This window comes from Mandrillus leucophaeus, unplaced genomic scaffold (genome assembly GCF_000951045.1).
Source record: "Mandrillus leucophaeus isolate KB7577 unplaced genomic scaffold, Mleu.le_1.0 Scaffold84, whole genome shotgun sequence".
Classification (NCBI taxonomy): domain Eukaryota; kingdom Metazoa; phylum Chordata; class Mammalia; order Primates; family Cercopithecidae; genus Mandrillus; species Mandrillus leucophaeus.
The window spans coordinates 5,742,825-5,765,494 of record NW_012109141.1 but is presented as its reverse complement, the minus strand read 5'-3'; the positions used below and the strand labels follow the sequence as shown (position 1 = coordinate 5,765,494).

Sequence of the window (22,670 nt, the reverse complement as noted above, 5' to 3'; positions counted from 1 at the left end):
TGGGAATCCTCTGAGATTGCAGGGCGATTTCTTACCACAGCATAATCTAAGTAAAAGTTGATTGATGCAGAAAAATGTAACAGGCAACAGCTAACCAAAGAAAATTGATGTAGTGAGATTTTTGATGTTAAATCATGTATTGGAAACAGAGGCTAATAATTCTTCACTCTTACACACCTAACAAAATAGTCTCAAAATGAAAATTAAGTGCCGGTAACTTTTACAAGGGGAAAACTGGCCCAACACATGAAGGAAATAGTAAATCCATGAACTTGATAGATTTTCACCTGTTTCATAAATTCTGGAATTAGGTCTGCATTCTACCAGACCTAAGATACGAATTAACTGGACCCTTTCGGTTGGTTGGTTGGTGTGTAGGTGAGTGGATAGTTTTGGTTGGTTGGTTGGTTGATTGGTTTGGGGTGGGTTTTTGTTGTTGTTTTTGTTTGTTTTTGAGAGAGGTCTCCCTCTATTGCCCAGGTTGGAATGCAGTGGCACGATCATGGCTCACTGTAGCCACTATCTTCTGGGCTCAAGCGATCCTCCTACCCTAGCCTCCCGAGGAGCTGGGACTAGAGGCACCACACCCATGCCCAACTGATTTTTTAATTCCTCATTTGTTGAGACGGGGTTTTGCTCTATTGGCCAGGCTGGTTTTACACTCCTGGCCTCATGAGATCCTCCCACCTCTGACTCTCAGAGTGCTGGGATTACAAGCGTGAGCCACCACGCCTGGCCTGGAATCTTTTACTAAGGTTAAGAGCATAAGGTGGGGCTGGATTGCTGGGTTTGGCTCCTGAATCTTCGCATGTACTTTAAATTCTTTGGTCTTGGTGACATCATCTGCAAAACTGTGAAATTAATAGTGTCGATTTCATAGGGTTGTTGGGAGTCTTATGTAAGTTCATATATGTAATGTAAATTTCTTAGACTAGTACCTGGCACACAGTAAATATTTTTAAAATAAGTATGGTTGTAATATTTAGTACGTTGACAATAATTACTCTACTATTACTATTGCTATTATTATATAAGCTTATTCCATTTGAAAGCAGCATGGTAAAGACATGAAAGCCAAGAGCTGGCTTTTATTCACTCATTGTCATGATCAGAAATAAGGGGTTCTCTCTGCTTCCTTAGTTCCGCTACTTATACCTGCCAGTAGCAGCTCGCTGTATTGCTCTATTTCGTAAACGGAAATGCATCTTTTTCTGCCGTCTTTTTCTCAATATTCCAGAATACAGCACGAGCTAATATAGAGACTCAAAATGCAAAATATATTTTTGCATATATAACTCTCTTTTTTCAACGAGGAAAAAGATTAATTGGTAGCTGGTTTTCCAATAATTCATTCCTCTCAATATTCCTGGCTGCAGCTTAGCCCAGCTGTAAAGGTAAGCTTGCACATAATAATTAAACACAGTCCCTTCTCAGCCTGTAGATGGTCAAGATTAGCCCTTAAGAGTTACAACACAATTTTTTTGATCTAGTTCCCTTAAGAAGGTTATTTTTTCTACTTCGAATATTCGAAAACACATTAAAATCAAATACAGGCAAATCGAAAACTTCCTTAACACCCTGCAATCACATAGTAGAGCAATGTAAACATTTAATCATTGCATCTGACTTTGCTGCCACTGAATCTTTCAGGTGACACGGGCTTCTGGTACCCTGAGCTCTGCGTGTTCTCTGCTGCTCCAGCATTTAACCTTCATGGTCAAAGGACACTGTCCTGGCTCTCTGGCCTGTTCAGAAGAAACGAGCAGCATTCTGGCCTTTCCTATTACATAAAATGATCTCAAAAGTCACTGCTGTGCCCGTCTACGTGTACCTCCAAACGGTTCAAACTATTGAAACAATAGTGTCCATTAGAAAAAGATAAAGGGACGAAGAAAGCAGTAACAAGGCTACATGCTGTGGTTTTGCAAAACTGAGAAGATATCCAAATATAATACGTTACGTGTTTCTGCACCATATATTTCATTCTGTTTGTATTTAGGAATTCATCCCCTGAGAAACTGAACATTGCTCACATTTGCCAGCTGAATCCGGCTAATTACACAGGCTGAGATAAAGTCAAGGGCACTAGGGACACGAGCAAACAGGTCGTTAAATGCGGTAACTGGGGTGGAGGATCAGGACGGAGAGAAGCCACATTGACCAGTGTTTTACAGCCCTAATTTGTTTTGGAATGTCTTAGAAAGCGGCTAAAAAGCACTTTAATCTGAGTGTGCCTGTAATTATTTGCTAGGACAGTGTCACTCTGAACATTGAATAAATGCCAGATTTTATATATTATTAGATGGCCATCTGAAATCATGGTGTTTCACGATGAGAAGAAAATCACAAACCTGGTCACTCTATTGATGCAAATATTTGGCAGTGTCTTCCTGGCTTTATGATAAGAGGGGCTTCTGCACCCTCTGTCTCAGTTTCAACATCTGGTCTCTTTGGAAGCAGCTTCCATGCATGACATAAACAGGGCCCCGACTTTCTTCCTGAAGGCCACTTTTCAAACTAGTTTCTGTACGTCTGAAACAAGCCCTCTGCGTGGAGGCCTGCGATGTGCATAGATCGTTCATAACTCAGAACATTGACTTTAATCAGTTGCTAAATGTGTTACCTTTTGAAGAAAAGTAGGATGCAAGTGTTTCTTTGTATCTTCAAATAAAAGCTAATGAATGAAAAATTTCCAATAACTTAGGAATTTCAACTCTAAAATACAAGTCTCAATGAGGCTTAACCACTTTCTCTCATTGTTTCTTTTATCATGGTATGCGCGAGTGCAGGAGACTGACTTTTTTTTCAGATTGGTCTTAACACAGTCACTAAAATAATTTCATTTTTCTACCTGAAATGACAGAGTTAGCAGATTAACATTTTATAAGGGATACTTCCATAACCAAAACTGGATAGATTTTGGAGTTTTCCCACTGACCTCAAGGAGCAATACATTCCTTTTCCTATTTCTTTTGAAGACATATGACATCTATACCTGACTTTTTCTTTTTTCTTGAGATGGAGTCTCGCTCTGTCACCAGCCTGGAGTGCAGTGGCATGATCTCAACTCACTGCAACCTCCACCTCTCCCAGGTTCAGGCAATTCTCCTGCCTCAGCCTCCTAAGTAGCTGGGACTACAGGTGCCTGCAATCACACCCGTCTAATTTTTGTATTTTTAGTACAGACGGGGTTTCACTAGGTTGGCCAGTCTGTTCTCAAACTCCTGACCTCATGATCCGCCCACCTCGGCCTCCCAAAGTGCTAGGATTACAGGCATGAGCCACCACGCCTGGCCTATACCTGGTATTTCTTATGCTTCAATTACAAATTCAACTGAGGAGACAGCAGATGCTGAAAGTCTGAAGAAGTAGGAGTGACACCTCAAAACTCAGCAAATTACATCTGTTTTAGTTCATTCAGGCTGCTATAACAAAAATACCATACCCTTGGTGCTTATAAACAACAGAAATGTATGTCTCCCAGTCCTGGAGGCTAGGCTGTCAAGGCATCAGCACTTGCAGAGTCTGTTAACAACCTACTTCTTGGTTCATAGATGACTGTCTTTTCTGTGTCCTCACATGCTGCAAAGGGCAAGGGAGGGATCTCTGGGTCTTTGATAAAGACACTAATCCCATTCCTGCTGGCAGAGCCCTCATGACCTAATGACATCCCAACAGACCCACATCTTAACAGCATCACCTTGGGAGTTAGGTTTCCACATATGAATTCTAGGAGGACACAAACATTCAGTTTATAGCATGTGCATAAGCACTTAATTAAGGAGCAAAAAGAAGAGACTATGGGCATCTCCTAGATAGGAAATTGAAATTCAGAAAGCATAAGTAACTCAGTCAGGTGTGAGAAATGGTGGAGCCTCCTTCCTATTATACTCTGTAGGAAGGATTTAACATTCCTTTTTGTGTAATTGTTGGGATAGCAGCTCTGAACGTTAGATCATTCTTATCAGATAAGATAAAAATGTAACATGATTCAATCTGGTCAATTTTGTTCTTTCTACCTACAATAATTCTTCATTAAAATATAGTTTTAATTTACTGAATTAATTCTTTAAATTGAATAAAAACACAGTTGCAATGTGAAGGAAAAGTAGAAAGCTTATGTAATGTATGTAATGTGGACTGTCACCAACCCCCCCTTAACTGTAAAGACATGTTACAGATGTTTTCTTGTCTGAGTTGGAGCACCGAACCGTACCCAGGTGTGTCCACTCTGAAAAGCTGTACTTCTGGGCTAGCACAGAAACGAACAGTAGTCAGAAGGGGTGACTAACCTATTTCTCACCTTGGTTCTTCTGAATAAACTCAGAATTTAATCTCACCATCAATATGTTGATGCAGATCTCGGCTCACTGCAACCTCCCCCTGCCGGGTTCAAGTGATTCTCCCGCCTTAGCCTCCTGAGTAGCTGGGATTACAGGCACCTGCCACCACACCCAGCTAATTTCTGTATTTTTAGCAGAAATCGGGTTTTGCCGTGTTAGCCAGGCTGGTCTCAAACTCCTGACCTCAGGTGATCTGCCTGCCCTGGCCTCCCACAGCGCTGGGATTACAGGCATGAGTCATCACAGCCGGCCTCCAGAAGCTGCTCTTTATAGTCTCTCTCTTCTGTATTGTTCCCTGTGGTTCTGTTTTGAGACTTTCACATTTTCATCAGGATGTGTACTTATCATAGCTACTTTTGGAAGGCTTGCTGCTGATGTCATTTATTACTCCCTTTACCTCAATTTTTAATAAAGAAAGCTCTTTGAAAATGTTTTTCTCTTACTCTATGTTCTCCGGAGCTTAATACTACTTGCTGCAAATCCTGGGTTCTTTGCCTTTTGTTCACTGTGGACTTTTGTCTAAAGACCTCTCTGTTAGTAGATTAATATTGCCTTTAAACAAAAATATTTGAACACAGTTTTACATTGATCTATTTTAATGAAGCAAAACAAATTTTGCATGAGTGTGCAGTAATAGATTTCCAATGAGACTTTTAAAGTCAGTTTTAAAATCTGCACTTTAGAAAAAAAATCAACTCATCTATAAAGGAGCAAATGGAAATGATTTGAAGATTGATTTCTCGTGCCATGCCAATGCAGCACTGTCCCATTGCCAACTCCACAATGATGTTTAGCTTTACTAAACTTCCTCCTGTAAAACTGATCTTCAAGCCAAGTTAAATTTGTTTCCTTTATAGAAATAGTTACTAGGGACAGATGACTTTAAGCAATAGGATGGATCTAGCCTTCAAGGTGACATGTGTTCACTTTAGCTCCAAAGCCAATTAAGTAAACCAAAGGATCCTTTTTTGGAACTCTCCTAAGTCATTCCAGAATTATTTATCTCATGGAAAATGTTTTGAATCTCAAGTCCCTTAAAACATAGTGCAGTTATTAACAAAGTCAAGGAGTTAAAAGACAGTCTGCCGGCAGAATCTGCTGAACAATGTGTCAACCTTAGGGACATAGTTAAGAACTGGAATGGATCTGGCCAATTCCTTTGTCCCAGGGAAATTCCTAAACCACACCGTACTTTGAAGCAATTTTCCAGGCATCCCTCTTTCCAAGTTCTGCATTGCTTCAGGGTCCTGACTTGTAAGGTTTATTTTAAGATCTTCTAAAAAGGGATTAGAAATTGGAGGGTGAAGGGTGAGAGAAGGAGAGAATACTAGGCTTAATACCTGGATGGTGAAATAATGTGTACAACAAACCCCATGACAGCTATGTAATAAACCTGCACATGTACCCATGAACTTAAAAGTAGAAAAAAAGAGAAATCACAAGTCAGTTGACCACAGAAACTCCCTTCAGCCTAAACTCTGTATGATTATGATCATACAGACACATTGGAGAACACTGTTAATTGGAAAAAAAGTTAACTAAGAATTGTGGAGATGTATGGTTCTAAGAAGAATCGGGGAATTTTGTTATCCTTTCCCGCCACCCTAGGCACAGCACTGTTTTTGGCATTAACTACAGTGGAGCTTTTAATAAAATTGAATATTGAACAGTATTTTGGAACCAACTGAAGGCAATCAATGAAGGCAACAAGCCTATCCACAAATCTAATTTTAGATACTGTGTGACTCTGGTGGTTCTCTTTAGAATGTTTGTGGAATGTTAATCCAGTCTGTCACTGATGGACATTTGGGTTGGTTCCAAGTCTTTGCTATTGTGAATAGTGCTGCAATAAACATACGTGTGCCTGTGTCTTTATAGCAGCATGATTTATAATCCTTTGTACAGTGATGGGATGGCTGGGTCAAATGGTATTTCTAGTTCTAGATCCTTGAGGAATCACCACATTGTCTTCCACAATGGTTGAACTAGTTTACAGTCCCACCAACAGTGTAAAAGTGTTCCTATTTCTCCACATCTTCTCCAGCACCTGTTGTTTCCTGACTTTTTAATGATTGCCATTCTAACTGGTGTGAGATGGTATGTCATTGTGGTTTTGATTTGCATTTCTCTGATGGTCAGTGATGAGCATTTTTTCATGTGTCTGTTGGCTGCATAAATGTCTTCTTTTGAGAAGTGTCTGTTCATATCTTTTGCCCACTTTTTGATGGGGTTGATTTTTTCTTGTAAATTTGTTTGAGTTATTTGCAGATTCTGGATATTAGCCCTTTGTCAGAGTAGATTGCAAAAATTTTCTCCCATTCTGTAGGTTGCCTGTTCACTCTGATGGTAGTTTCTTTTGCTGTGCAGAAGCTCTTTAGTTTAATTAGATCCCATTTGTCAGTTTTGGCTTTTGTTGCCATTGCTTTTGGTGTTTTAGACATGAAAGTCCTTGCCCATGCCTATGTCCTGAATGGTATTGCCTAGGGTTTCTTCTAGGGTTTATGGTTTTAGATTTAACATTTAAGTCTTTAATTCATCTTGAATTAATTTTTGTAGAAGGTGTAAGGAAGGGATCCAGTTTCAGCTTTCTACATATGGCTAGCCAGTTTTCCCAGCACCATTTATTAAATGGGGAATCCTTTCCCCAGTTCTTGTTTTTGTCAGGTTTGTCAAAGATGTTGCAGATGTGTGTTATTATTTCTGAGGGCTCTGTTCTGTTCCATTGGTCTGTAAGAAAATGTGGCACATATACACCATGGAATACTATGCAGCCATAAAAAAGGATGAGTTCATGTCCTTTGTAGGAACATGGATGAAGCTGGAAACCATCATTCTCAGCAAACTAACGCAAGGACAAAAAACGAAACACTGCATGTTCTCACTCATAGGTGGGAAATGAACAATGAGAACACTTGGACACAGGAAGGGGAACATCACACACCAGGGCCTGTCATGGGGTGAGCGCAGCGGGGAGGGATAGCATTACGAGAGATACCTAATGTAAATGACAAGTTAATGGGTGCAGCACACCAACATGGCACATGTATACGTATGTAACAAACCTACATGTACCCTAGAACTTAGTTTAAGTTTAAATAAAAGAAATAAAAGAAAAAAAAAAGAAAAAAAAATCAGAATTGCATTTTTTAGAAAATTGCCAAGTGAACTGTATGCACATTCAAAAAACAAAAAAAAGAATATTTGTGAATGTGTGGCTATTTAGTGCCTAGTGCCTATTGTTCTCAAGTGGTAGTTTTAGAGGGCTCCAAACACAAGAGGACAAATCCCATTCAACAATATTATAAAGTTTAGTAAAATTTTTCTGATTCATAATAAATAAAAATACACTCCTAATTTATCTCATTTCATAAGCCATTAATTTTTTTAAGGGTGACTAGTCAACAAATACATTTTTAAATAAAATGCTATGTGATGTTTGGATTGGGGTACAAAGCTAATATAAAACGCAGGTTGTAATTTTAAATGTACTAATGCATTAAAAGGTTGTGTTAATTTCAGAATCTAATGTTTGAAATTCTTGTAGTTTTAAACTGAAAAAGTAATCAGTTTATTTTCATGCTTCTGTATGTTGTTTTGATACATATTTCATCATTACTCAGAAATCATTTTTCAGACCTGTTAGTGCTTTTCCACAAATATATATGATCTTTCTTTCCAATGAATGGACAATTAATCTGAATATAGTATTTATTATAGGTTCTCATTTGATACTGGCTTTTAAAAAGCCATCTTTATAAGCTGTACAATATTTCATATAACTAGAACATGTAAATCTTAATGATCATCTTTATGCAAATTATCAGAATAATTATACTTTTTATGCTCCTCAATAATTATTTGTATTTCAACATCAATGGTCCTTGTGCTTTCTTCTTTTATGGATGTGTGACTAGAAGGAAAAAAAGAATTCCTAGTTGTGTAATGGTCTAAACCACTAGCGGCGATCTTGTTGGAAATAAACAAAGATACTCATCATACTCCTCCCATGTACTAACTGCAAGCAATATCACCCTGTAGGCACTCAGGGCTTCTCAGACTGTGTGCATTTAAAGGGAAACATATGGAAAATATTTCACTTACTTTTCATTCACTCAACAAATACTCTGACTACCCACAATGTGCCAGGCACCTGCATCCAAAGAGGAGAAAATGCCATCTTGCCATGTGCCCAAAAGCAGCAGCTCTAAATCCAGCTGAACAAGAAACTGTGCAAAGGATCCCACCAAGCATGCTTCTGGCTCACTGAACATCATTGTTTTCTTCCTAAAAACAAGATGTGGCCGGGCGCAATGGCTCATGCCTATAATCCCAGCTCATCCCTATAATCCCAGTCAAGGTGGGTGGATCACGAGGTCAGGAGTTTGAGACCAGCCTGACCAATATTGTGAAACCCCTGTCTCTACTATAAATACAAAAAAAATTAGCCGGGCATGGTGGCACATGCCTGTAGTCCCAGATACTCCAGAGGCTGAGACAGAAGAATCGCTTGAACCCGGGAGGTAGAGGTTGCAGTGAGCCGAGATCGTGCCACTGCACTCCAGCCTGGGCGACAGAACAAGAACTCAGTCTCAAAAAAAGAAAAGAAAAAAAATGCACGCACTCCTCCCCAAAAGACACTAACTCAATGTCTCATCTAGTCATGACTCCAGGATTCTGGACAATGCAAAGTTGTCCCTACGGCCAGTCCAGATGTGACTCTTTATGAGCTAGAAACCTATAACCCAATGCACACTTGTGAAATGAGATGGGATAAACAGTTTCAGAACCTCCTTGCTATGTGGAATGAGGTATTTGATTATTTGTACCTAATTATAAGTACCTAATTATTTGATTAGGTAGTAATTTTGCACTCTGGGAGGGGGTCACCAGTCCATTGTTATCTGAATTGATGTCATTTTCTCGAAGTTTTCCAATTTTCCGTTGTCTGCCTTAAGTCGACCTCTAAAGCGAGCATGGGAGTATACATCTTCTTCAGGAGCTAAGAAACTTCTTCAGATGCTTTCTGCCCTAGAAGCTCAAGAATGATATATAAGCTCCAAAAGTGATTGACTGTTTTAGAGAAGTTTTGGATTTCTTTGGCAGTATAACTCTTTAAAACTTTGCAGTTTTGTGATCTATTCGATTTTACTTGGTTCCATGGGCCAGTAGTTACACCCACAGTTTTGATTTTTTTTTTTTTTCCTAGAAATACTTCTCTTCAATCCTAAGCCTCCTGCTGTTTCTCTCTCAGACCTTATGCACCCTCAGGTTTTGGTGGGAGAACCACCCCTTTGCTGTCTTTTCCCTGAACCATTTCTCTATTAAGCAAGCCTATTGGGCTTCACCTTTGGGTAGACCTTTACTCTGAGATGCTTTCAACCATTCACAGGCTTTAAGAAAGGGCATGTCGCTCAAAGGCTTATCATTTTTATTTTATTGGTATTGACTTGGAGTTGAGAAGCAGTTGCCTTTTTCAACCTTGAAAAGCACCAAGTTTTAAATACACTCTATTTCCTTTTGATCCTGTGTGCAAACTGACCAATTCTTTTTCTTAATACCCTGCCAAATACAGCCTATGGCAACTAACATATGCTGATAAATTCGCTAATATTCTATCTTCCAACTCCTTTTCCTAGGGTGGATATTTTCTAATCCATTCCCCAAGTTACTACAAGTGGTGTTTTAGCCAAATATTTCCCTACTGCATGCCATGGATCAGCCTCTATCCAATGCCCAGTTCATTTCCTTTCCCTTGCTGACTGAGCACCAAGACAGTGACACATGGCATCACCCTTCTCCGACTTGTCTTTTTTTATCTTTTTAAAAATTAGTCAGGAAATGTTAGGCATGCAACTATAACAAACAATCCCAAAATTTCAGTGTCTTAACCCAACAAAACTTTTTTTTCCCCTCAATTACACAGTGAGTCTACAGAATGGCTCTGTCAATCATTGACATCAGATATTCAGGCTGATGCAGGCACCATGTTGCTATTTGCTATTATATTGGCCCATTTATGGTGTTTTCCACATAGTGGGACTCAAAAACATGTTCATTGAATGGAATGGATGATGTGAGATGAAAGAATGGAAGAAGTTAGATGACATGTACCAAAAAAGACCCCAAGGTTTGTTACATGGATTGAATAAGAAATAACTGCCCACTGACAACCCTGGGTCACCTTTGGCAAAAGTTGCCTGCAGGCTGCCATCAGCAGGGATTCACAGGCTGTGTACTCAGCATGAGGCCACTCAAGGAGGCTTTCCTCTGCAGTAATGAGGAAATAGCTTCTTTTTAAGGAAATAAGTCTGCCCAGCTGCAGGCTCCACCTCTGTCAGGAGGAGCCACCAGGGACCCTGTGCTCCCAGAAGGACCCCTCATCCCAACCTCCCCTTAGTTCTCAGTCTTGTCAGCATGGCATCAGCATGGGGCTGTCAGAATTAATCTCAACGCGCCCTTTATCTCTGTCCATGTCAGCTACATGCTCTTTCTCCTGCGTCTTTCATCTCTAGAATCTAATATATTGCACTTTATAACGATCTTTCCAACTCCTTCTCACACCCCTGCGCACATCCTGATATTCTTTTTATGCTACTAGAACTCAGCATCAAGCAGAATTCTTGATGTCCCTTCCCTCTGCAGCTATTGTGCCAGATATTTTTCTTGACCTAAAAAAAATTACAAAATAAATAACTTCTAGATTGAGTTGTCTATATTTAACTGTCTGCACTGACTCCAACTTCTGTTTCTCTTCTCTCCTGTTTTCTCTTGCACCTATTCAAGCTGTCTTTTTTCTTCCAACAAAGACAATAAGAGAGCTAATGCTACCTTAAGAAAAAGGTAACAAAAACTTTCTAACAAAACTTTCCTTATTAAGGTAGCTAATGCTCTCCAGGTTAATGATCAACTTTTGGACCTCATTTCACTTGAGCTTTGCTAGCATGAAAAAGTCGGCTACTCCCCGCTCCTTGAAACATTTTTTGTTCTTGGCTTTCAGCATATTGCACGTTTTTCTGGTTTCTTCTTCCTTAAATGTCTGTTATGTCTTAGTTGCCTTCCCTCTCTGTTTCCCAAATAACGAATTGTGGGAGTATCTCAGGTCTTAGCCCTTAAATGTCTTCTTTTCTACCTACTCAGACTTCTTGGTGATCTCATTTGGTTCCATGACTTTAAATGGAATCAATATGCTGTTGACTCCCACATTTATAAGTCCGATCTGAATTTCTCAGTGTCTCAGGAGATATTGAACTGCCTCTTCATCCATCCACTTCAATAACTAATAAGAATCTAAGAATTATTCTTAAAACTGAGCTCTTGTTATTTTCCTCTAAATCTGCTTTTCTCATCGTCTTCATCTCACCACGTGATAAATCCATTTTTCCAGTTGTAAAGGCTAAAAATTTTGTATTCATCTTTAATTTCTCTTTCCCTCATACCCTCTTTGCAAATCTTATAGGCTTTCCTGAATATATCTAAATGTGAATGATTCTCCTCACCACCATTCCCCACTCCACTGCTATATTGATCCTAGTTACCATTCCTCTTCTCCTGGTATCCATTTCCCACTGCTTCTCCTCAACCCTTTTTACTTCTTGTTTAGTGACAACTTTATTTTCGTATTTTACTCAATGCCTCTTAGTGTTCATTTGACTATCCTACCTTACGTACCTTGTACTTTATTTTTCATTCCTAGGTTTGTCTTTTTCCACTTTTTCTAATTCATGCCATTCTTTTCATTTTTCTTAGTTTTTGTTCATTTCCATTCTTAGTTTATGAATTTTTGATTCAAGTTTATATTTTACACCCTCAATGATTGAGCACATTCAACTATTTTTGGAGTGTACTCATAGTTTTCTTCTGCTTTATGTTACTTTTGGGGATTGAGGTGTGGTAGGAGTTTATTTCCTTAACTTATTTGAATTTGTGTGAATTTTCTGGTCTTGAATTTCTGCAGTTGTTCTCTGTGGATTTTATTTTCTTTGCTGATTTTTGTGATGTTGGATGATGTATAAGAGTCCTAGTTTGTTGTTTGCCTGGATTTGATCATTCCACAATGTATGTGACTCAAAGCATCATGTTGTACGTGATAAACACATAAAATGTATATCTCAATCTCTACGAAATTAAATATTTGAACAAAAAAGGTTAAAACACAGCATCTGCCTACTCCATAGTTAACAGAGTTTGTAATTAAAAGTATTTAGTCAATGAAAAAAGTCCTAGTTTCATACCGCCCTTTTCTGTCATTTTAATAAGGCCCAGGGAATGTGGTGGGGTTTTGTTTGCTTGCCTTTTGTGATAGAGATTTTCTGTTCCCTGATACTGTGGCACCATTTTACTTACAGGACCCTAAACCTTCTTTTTCTTTTTTTCTCTCTACCACCCAATTGCTAAAGGGTGTTTCTTCCTCTCTCTTTGCTTTTTTTCTTTAACTTTTATTTTAGGTTCGGGGGAGTACATGTGCAGGTTACATGGGTAAATTGCAGATTATTTTGTCACCCAGATAATGAGCAAAGTACCTGACAGGTGATTTTTTGATCCTTTCCCTCCCTCCCACTCTCCACCCTCAAGTAGGGCCTGGCATCTGTTGTTCCCTCCTTAGCGTCCATGTGTACACTTCATGTTCAGCTCCCACTTAAAAGTGAAAACATGCAATATTTGGTTATCTGTTTCTGCATTAATATTAATTCTAATAGGATATTAGCCTCCAGCTGCATCCATACTGCTACAAAGGACATTATTTTGTTCTTTTTATGGCTGCATAGTATTTCATGATGTAAGCTATACAACTGGAAGACTTGCTCCTCTAAACCCAATGTGTTTTTTTAAATCACAGGCTTGGCCTTTTATAACACCCGTCCTTTATACTCAATGTCCTTCAGAATCTCTTCCTTCATACATTTTCAGTACTTTCAGGTTACTGGTGAATCTAATCTTTCTGGTGGTTGCTCCAACTCTCCCTCAGTCCCTTCCCGCACCCTCCCTCTGACCCTCCTGCACTTCTTCTCAGTTGGCTTTTAGCAGATCAGCATTATCTGCCTTGAGATTTTTTTCCCCCTTCATGTTAATAACCAGGAAATTCCTATTTAATTTCTTAAGCTTCAAGTAGATTTAATCACACTATATTCCTTATATATATTTCTAATTGTTTTCATAGATCACATCCCATTAATCTGCATGCTTGGAAGCTTTCCTATTAGAATGGAATAAAATATTTGGCCTTTATATTTGTTTTGGTGTTTTATTACTGACATAACAAATTGCCACACACAGCAGCAGAAAGCACCATCACAAATTTTATTATCTTATAGTTCTGAAGGACAGAAGTCCAGCACTCGTCCTCCTCACAAGAAAATCAAGTTAATTTTTTTCAACTTATTTATTCATGTATTTATTTATTGTTATCAACTTGATTTTCCTTCCTTTCAGGAAGCTCTGGGATAAATACACTTTCAGATTTGTTGGTGTCATTTGGCCAAATTCAGTTCCATGTTCAATAGGGACTAATGTCAAAATGTTTTTGCAACAAGTTTGGCTGTGTATAGAGAAACAGTTTTAGAGCTCTGTATGATTTCAGACTTCCGGTTTAGATACCCATTTCCTGCACACAGCTCTTCCTGTCTGTTTCTCTCTCAACTGCCAACCACCTCAGGGGAGCTGCACAGAAAGCAATTGCCTTTGGGATCTTAGGAAAGTATGACTAAGATAAAGGGTCTTGATAGCACCTCTTCCTCAAAAAGTTGTCTGCTTGATTATTATATTCTTGAGAAACATAAAAAACTTGTTCATCAATTTTTTTTTTTTTTGAGATGGAGTCTCACTGTCACCAGGCTGGCGTGCAGTGATGTGATCTTGGCTCACTGCAACCTCCACCTCCCAGGTTCAAGGGATTCTCTTGCCTCAGCCTCCCAAGTAGCTGGGATTATAGGTGCATGGCACCATGCCCAGTTAATTTTTGTATTTTTAGTAGAGACAGGATTTCACCATGTTGGCTAGGATGGTCTCAATCTCTTGACCTCATGATCCTCCCACCTTGGCCTCCCAAAGTGCTGGAATTACAGGCATGAGCTACCACGCCCGGCCTCTGCATCACATTTTCTATTGGCATCTATTAAAAATTTACCCCAATGCTGGCTTTACATCACAGAAATGCATTCGTCCTCAAGGTGAGCTTCCAAGTTGGTGGAAAGGATCCTTTTTAAGCTCGTAATTAAAAAAAAAAATCCAGTTCCCATCTTTGCCCCCCACCTCCACACACACACACACACACCACCATTCTTTTCAGATCATTTACTGGTGTCCATTTCTGTTGTTTTCTCTGAATTGTTGTAAACTCTTGTGTCATTTACTAACCTCCATGTTAAAGAATTTTACAATGAATTCTCATCAGGCAAAAAAGCAGCACATTTGATTGTTCTATCAATTGCTGCTATTTGTCATTTGTTACTTTGGAAAATAGGTAGGGGCGATTTTCTCTTTAGCCATGTTTGAAAGCCTAACCTCAGTCCTTCAATTCATAAAAGTAGCAGAATAAGGTTTTTTCTATTGAGTTCAGAAAGTTGATATATCAAACTGATGTTAAATCAAGGAAAACAAGTTATGATTATCGGCATCAAAGAGGCAGTTAGGTGGTAACACATTTCCTTGGCTCTAAATTGACCTTTTCTAAGATTCCACTGTCACATCTATATAAAAAATACAAATGTAATCAAGTGCTGATCACAAATAAAACTAAAAGTTTATGCAAAAGCTTCAGGTTGCATAAATATTTCTAATGAGGTTGAAAGAAAAAATAGCCAATAAAATAAACCATTTTTGAATATTTTATCATTACCTAAGTTCAATAGAGAACCATGTCAGGTAGTGCTCTGTTTCTCTTTCTAATCTAAAGATGTATTTTATCTAGCTAAGCAAGACTTATAAACTCCACTTAAATGGAGGCAATAGAGACCTCAAAATATCCTCCAAGAGACTACTCACCAAATTATTTGCATTTGGCTTTAGAATTTGTTTTGAATTTCTGGGAATAAATTGCAAATTATATATACTTAATTGTTCCATATTTATGTATTGGTTTCCATATCCAGGTGCGGTTCTAGGGTAAAGGGTGACTAGATCAAGTATGTTTCCTGCACTCCAATTTCTTAAAGTTGACTAGGAAAGGCAGAACAACAGCTCACTGATACTTAGGGGCGTCTGCGGTGGTGCCACCCTGAATGTACCTAATCTCATCTGATACTCAGGGGCTATGATAAAATTCTGTATAGTGTCAGGAAATGTAGAGGAAAGGTGTCACATCCAAACATGGGTCTGAAGAGCTAAACTAAGAAGGCCATATTTGAACCACATTTTAAAGGACTGTTAGATATCAGTAAACTTTGTGGAAGGGAGCAAATAAATGCACTTCCTACTTAGAAAACTAATCGTTCCCCCATCTCTACACTGGTCAGCTCTACAAATCTGACTCTAACAGAAAAAGCTTGTTCCTGTAGGCTAACCAGAGATCCATGCTTTTGATCCTTGCTGAAGCAAGTGTTTAGGTGGTTTTGTTTTGTTTTGATGGAGTTTCGCTCTTGTTGCCCAGGCGAGAGTGCAATGGCGCGATCTCGGCTCACCACAACCTCCACCTCCTGGGTTCAAGCGATTCTCCTGCCTCACGCCTGTAGCTGGGATTACAGGCGCGCACCACCACGCGCGGCTAATTTTATGTTTTTAGTAGAGACAGGTTTCGCCATGTTGGCCGGGCTGGTCTCAAACTCCTGATCTCAAGTGATCCAGCATTTTGGGAGGCCGAGGCGGGCGGGATTATAGGCATGAGCCACCATGCCCGGCGGTGTTTAGGTTTTAACTGGTTTCTTGTCTTCCTACTATTAAAAAAAGAAAGGGGGGGCGTGGGGAAGCAAAAGTCCATAGAACATCAGCAAGGCCAGCTAAGTAGAAAGTCACGCCAGTTTAAGAATGAAAGCATCGCCAAAATGTCTTATGTTTTAATAGTTCCAAAAATTTTAAATGACAATAAGGGAGAGTGTTATATTCTCCAAGCAAAAGGCTGTAAGGGAAACATTTTTCTTCACTTTATGGCAAAGCATGTATTTAAGATGTTAATATGAAAACCACCTTTATCATCAAATCATAGCAAATCTGCACAGAACATAATTAGATAGAATTAAGAATTTGTGCTTATGCTGAAGACAAAACAGGATTATTTTGTCTACATTTTCCAAAGATTATTAATAAAAGCTAACTCCAGTGGGAACTAGATACAATGATTTATTATTTTAACACAAAAAAGTCTTACTTGCATCTTCGAATAAAATAACAAAGTGATGCAGTGCTATTTTTAATTCTGCTATGTAATTTTGAGCTGATGGCATGTTTTCTGTATATATATGATGAAAACTTTTTCACTCTGTTGTCAAATATAGCTCATTTTGGATCATTTAACTTTAATGTCATTATGTTAAGGACTAAATTTAGTGAAAGCAATAAAGCTTGAATCTAATTATTTAGTCAATAGGCATTTATTAAAGGCCTTCTATTTAAATACCTCTTCTGATTCCTTTGAATCAGAATTAAAGATAGCACTGCATCATGTCAATACATGTCACTTACAATACATGTCACTGTATTGTAAGACACCATACTTTCCCCAGAATTCTGTGGAGAAATGGCAAAACGCTGAAACACAGGGAGGAGCCAGTCTTTGACTGAATTGGTTTTGGACTCCCATCATTTTCTGTGCCATCAATCAACCCACTTGTCACATAATTCACCGTTTAATTTAATCTCTAGTCTCCATTTGTCTTAGAATTCCCAAATGCCTTTCAATTTTCCTTTTGGAAATTACCAAATTTCTTCATTTAACTAATCCTCTACATAATGGAAACATTATTTGTGTTTCTAGTCCAGAGAGAAAGTTATTTACTCAATTAAAAATTTGAACATAGCTGCAAGCTATCTGAAAAAGGCGTCTTAATGAAAAAGCACTTCATCATGAAGAGAAAAATAGAAAACTTTATAGAACACTTTAATGTCTTTATTCTCCCATAATGAAATTTAATTAGTTACACATTATGCGTAGACTAAAAAGTTTGCAAGATAAAGCAAATTACAAAAGGCACTCAGTCTATGGGAAAATAAACATTTTAAAATGCAGTGGGTGGGTTCAGATTTTTACATTTGTATTGAATCTCAGTTCTGTAAAAAAATATAAAAATGAAAGGTGAAAGATAATTTAGAGAAAAACACCAATTAAATAGTGATAAAAAATTAACATGCAATAAAAGATTAAAAGACTTCAATACATAGAGCTTGCCTAAGAAAGAAGAATTAAAAAGCACAGTTGTACTATTTGAAAGGTGGTGACTATCAAAAACAGATTTATAAAACCAAAGCTTTGTCTAAAAGTCAAAGAAATTCAGCTTATCTGCAGCAAAACTGTTAGTTCCAAGTATACAGAGTACAAAGGTTAATATTTATGAGGTGAAGTTTTAGGCCTGATCTAATTGAGCCAAATACTAGAAAATCAGGAAGAGAATGAACTAATACCATTTCTCACATTTTTCTACATGAACTCAGAGCTATCCCCAGCTGTTACGGGATGTCACTCTTGCTACCCTGCAAATGTCTTTCCCTCTCTGCCTCAGGCAACTTCCTCACTCCTCCCAGACTCCTCCAACGCACACTCATACACTCACAAACATGAGTACACATGCACACTCACGCATCAAAACTGCTGTGTGCACACACACCTACACATTACACACTGCTATACACACTCACACCCACATACACAGATATACACTCACACTTGCTCACTAACACACACATCATCATTTCTCTCTGCTTGCCCTGATACTTTCAACTCTGCTGAGCCTTTGGCATAGTTCCTCCGTTTCTACCTAGCTAGGCTAACAGCCTTCCAGAGCACCATATACTAAACCCACCTGCCTATCCCACTAGACTCTGATTATTGAAAGCAGAAATGGTGTGTTTTTCATAAAACCTCCTAGCGCAGTGCCTGGCATAAAGAGAGTTCACAATATATTTGATAAAGGAATGAGCCCTGAATTGTAAGAATCTCTCTTCCTCTCTTTGAAATAGTTCACAGTTCAGTCTTTAGTCCGACCGTATGTACTCCACTTTTGTTATTCTTGCTATTCCTAGTCTTATATGCTACTACACTACTGAAATGCTGAAGCCCCGTCTGCGAAACACGTCTTTATCTGCTGGTAGGAGCCCATGAATACCTCTCATTGCTCTGTGGGAGACTTCTTTGTTCCAGCACTTACAGAAATTCTGCATTTAGTTCTGCTTGAAAGAGTCCACTCCAATTTCATAGAAGCCTTTTACTGTATGATTGCTTTCTTTGTCTCATTAAACCCTAGGACAAAAGGCTTAACACAAAGGAGGAGTGAATTATATATTTCTTAAACGTCCGGGCATGCACTGACTGACTGCTTAAGGAGAACATTGGCACCAAGGTGCTTTGGCACCTAATTTTTACCCCCAAATAGCACATTAGATATTTTCATCTTCATCTGTAGAGAAGTGGAAATACTGTTACATACAATAGTGTAGGAAAGATTTTAATTGCATGTGACTTTACATTATTTTTACATTGTGGAGTCTTGTGAAAAATTTAAAACAGTAAAAATTTTTAAAAGAAAAACAATAATCATAGTGCCTCTCTTGACAGAAATTTCAAACATTTCTTGATACATAGCTTGTAAATTGGTTTAACCTAAAATATTTTCGTTGATTGCTAGAAAATCTTTTAAATCTTTTATACATTTTATAAATACTTCCGTATCTAATAAAATCACATTCAATATATGCTTTTGTTGCTCCTATAAAATTTTTCTTTGAAATCTGGCATTTGCTTCCTAGAAGAAAAAAGGTTTTTTTGTTTTTTTGGTTTTTGTTTTTGTTATTTTTAGTAAGCCATCGCCTCAGCAAATGGTGCATTTATTATATTGGCAGCCTTGTGGTTGGAAAGGATTATTTTCTGGGTTCCTAAGGAAATGCCTGAGCAGCTATATCCCAGGCCTCTGACTCTACCCAAGTGAGGGAGCCAGGCCCTCTTGAAAATTTCCTGATCCTTGACATGGTTTGATAGTGTGCCTTACACCAGTGAGGGGATGGTCCCTTCTACATGCAAACTGTGCTTTCATAGATAAAAACATGCTTTTCATGATGGGAACGTTGGAACTATTGTTTTTATTAGAATAGGATCCCATGGGGAACTGCATGTCTTTTTCTTTATTTTTAAAAGTATGTCATGGTCTTGAAAAAACTAAAAATAAATGACAAATGTGTCTTCACATCTCATTGATGCAACTTATTTTTGCTGCAAAGGCAGCGTGACTAAGCTCAGAAAGAAAACATTACCCAAATTTGATGGTGTTGACCGTCAAGGAGAGCCTAGTTTTGGTATTCAGATCCCTAAAGTCAAGAAAATCTGTCACAGATAACTTTTTACGGGGAGTTTAAAATGCCAAGGCAAAGGGTGAGGTGTCATCCACAGAGAGCAACAAGAGATTTACAGAGAATCCATATGAAACTGTTCTAGTACAGATTTATGCTGTATGGAAAAGTCAGAAACTTCTCTGGGCAGATGTCAGTGGAAAGTTCTTATCCAATTTCTGTACAGTGATATTGGAGCTTGGCCTAAAATATTAAACCTGAGATCCCTTTTCAAATTTCTGCATAGTAAAATAGCTGGGAGACTTGGCTGATTTCCAGTTCTGTTTTGGTGCTGACCAATGATTTGAGGCACAGGTATGACCCTAACCCTTGGCTACCTCACTCACACAGGGCTTACACCAAAGTCAAATTCATTTACGTTTATGAAAGCCTGTGAAAACTTTAGATATGATAGGATTTTGTGTTGATATAACATTATAATGTTTTAAGCAAGAGGAAAATGTGATTATAAAGAAATTGGGAAGTAATCATAGTTAAAAAAAAAAAAAAAAAAGCAATGATCTAATCAACGTCTTAGGTAATTGGAATTTCCCAAAGAGAAGACATACTTTTAAGATTCTACCCCAATGTTTTAAAAAAAATAGCCTAATTTGTATCATTTACAGAGAAAAATCACATTCTAGAGCTAATTTATGATCCATTACAATTCAGAATGACTTGGGGATCAGATCTTCAAACTCATAAATCTAAGTCACTTTCAGGAAAACGTTCATTTGTTTAATCTATCCTGATATTGTTTCAACTATTCACTTATATATTTTTTGTATTTACTTAATTTTTTACATTGACATAAAATTAAATGTATTTACATGTAAAGCATGTTTTGAAGTATATATATGTGTATATATTATGTGTGTGTGTGCATGTATATGTGTGTGTGTGTGTGTGTATATATATATATATAAAAATAATGTAAAGCATGATGGTTTGTAGTATATATGAGTTAGCCAGGTAACTAAACCTGGCTAATTTATTATTTTAATTTTCCTCCCCAAATAAAATCAATCTGAACTATGCTATATAGGAAACAAATATTCTCAGACTATTATTTGTAAATAAGGTAAAGTACTACAAATAAGATAAACCACTTAAAAATATAATGTCAAAGAGTGGGAAATAATTTTTGAGACTTATTTTCACTTCCTAAATACAGTTTGTTGTTTTTTAAAGGCAGGTTCTTAACTCTTGCCAGTTACCTGGGAAAATGGTTAAGGGCACATTCTTCTTCCATCATTCCTAGGGAGCATTGCTTGACTGGTGATGTTGTGGTTACTTTCAGAGCTGGAGGCCGAGGAGTGGTGCAAGCACCTCTGCATGGAGTGTCTGGGGACCAGGCTCAATGACATCAGCCTTGGGGAGCCCGACCTTCTGGCAGCAGGAGTGCAGCGGGAACAGAATGGTAGGTGTGAGATTGCCTTCCATCACTTCAGAATACTCTTGTAATTGTAGAACTTTGAAACTGGAAAGGAGCTCAGAAATGTTTCAGACCAATCATATTTTTTAAATCAAAGAGGCCGAGTGCAGTGGCACACACCTGTAATCCCTGCATTTTGGGAGCCCAAGGGTGACCCATCACTTGAGACCAGGAGTTCGAGACCAGTCTGGGCAACGTGGTAAAACCTCATCTGCTAAAAATACAAAAATTAACTGGGTGTGGTGGCTCGTGCCTGTAGTCCCAGTTTCTCGGCAGGCCGGAGCACGAGAATTGCTTGAACCTGGGAGGAGGAGGTTGCAGTGAGCCAACATCACACCACTGCACTCCAGCCTGGACAACAGAGTAAGATCCTATCTCAGAAATATATAAATATGAAATATTAAAATAAACTGAACAGTTCAAGTTATTAAGGAACTTTTCCACACTGGTGTAACAACTGGAGAAAATGCTAAGGTACAACCCAGGTCTCCCAACTTCTTATTTGTTGGGTTGCCTTTTATGGTCATAGCTAACTAATAGATTAACTTGTTCTACAAAAGGCTTTTGAATGGCTAGCATCCCTCCAGTTTCTTGAGACTTGTTATAGATTTAGAGTCTATATTAACAGATTTGGCTTATCAGGTTATCAGTAGCTTTTAGGACATTTGGCTAATATTACAAGGAGGAAAGTACAGTGAGTAAAATCTCAGGGTTTGACAAAACTGAGGTGTTTGTTTCTAATGGTGTTTACTTACTATACCGTTCTCTAGTTTAACAAGAGTTTCTAATGTCTCATAACGGTTTATACTGCATGTTCATGACTAGCAACTCTAAATAACAGAATTGAAGTAATATTATTCAGTCTGTCAATATTCATTGATTGTGAGGTCATTTTTTAAAATATTACCACCACCAGATGATCGAATAGTGTAAAAATAGAAACTTTTTAGTGTTGCTAAGTTTTGATAGGTTTTTTGAAACGTTGAAGGATATTGAGGAAATTTGACACTATTAAGAAATTCTGGGCCAGGCACAATGGCTCACACCTGTAATCCCAGCACTTTAGGAAGAAGTGGAGGGTGGATTGCTTGAGCTGAGAAGTTCAAGACCAGCTTGGGCAACATGGTGAAACCCTCGCTCTACAGAAAATACAAAAATTAGCAGGCCATGTGGCGTGTGCCTGTAGTTCCAGCTATTCGGGAGGCTGAGGTGGAAGGATCACTTGAGCCTGGAAGGCGGAGGTTGCAGTGAGCCAAGATTGGGCCACTGTAGTCCAGCCTGGGTGACAGAGTGAGGCCATATCTCAAAGAAAGAAAAAAGAAAAATTCTCGAATTATCTATGAGTCATAAACTAGATATTTTAGGTAAAAGAGCACATGATAGCACATGATGATTATAATCTCATTATTACTAATAATAATACTGTC

General features: G+C 38.2%; 1 protein-coding gene across 1 annotated transcript in view; it reads left to right on the top strand.

The window, feature by feature from the left end:
* DOK6 (docking protein 6) overlaps window positions 1-22,670 on the top strand; it is a 432,942-nt gene that overhangs the window by 252,810 nt on the left and 157,462 nt on the right. The window contains exon 4 of the mRNA XM_011968352.1: window positions 21,109-21,228. Coding sequence (XP_011823742.1) covers window positions 21,109-21,228 — 120 coding nt within the window. The remainder of the gene's footprint in view (window positions 1-21,108; window positions 21,229-22,670) is intronic.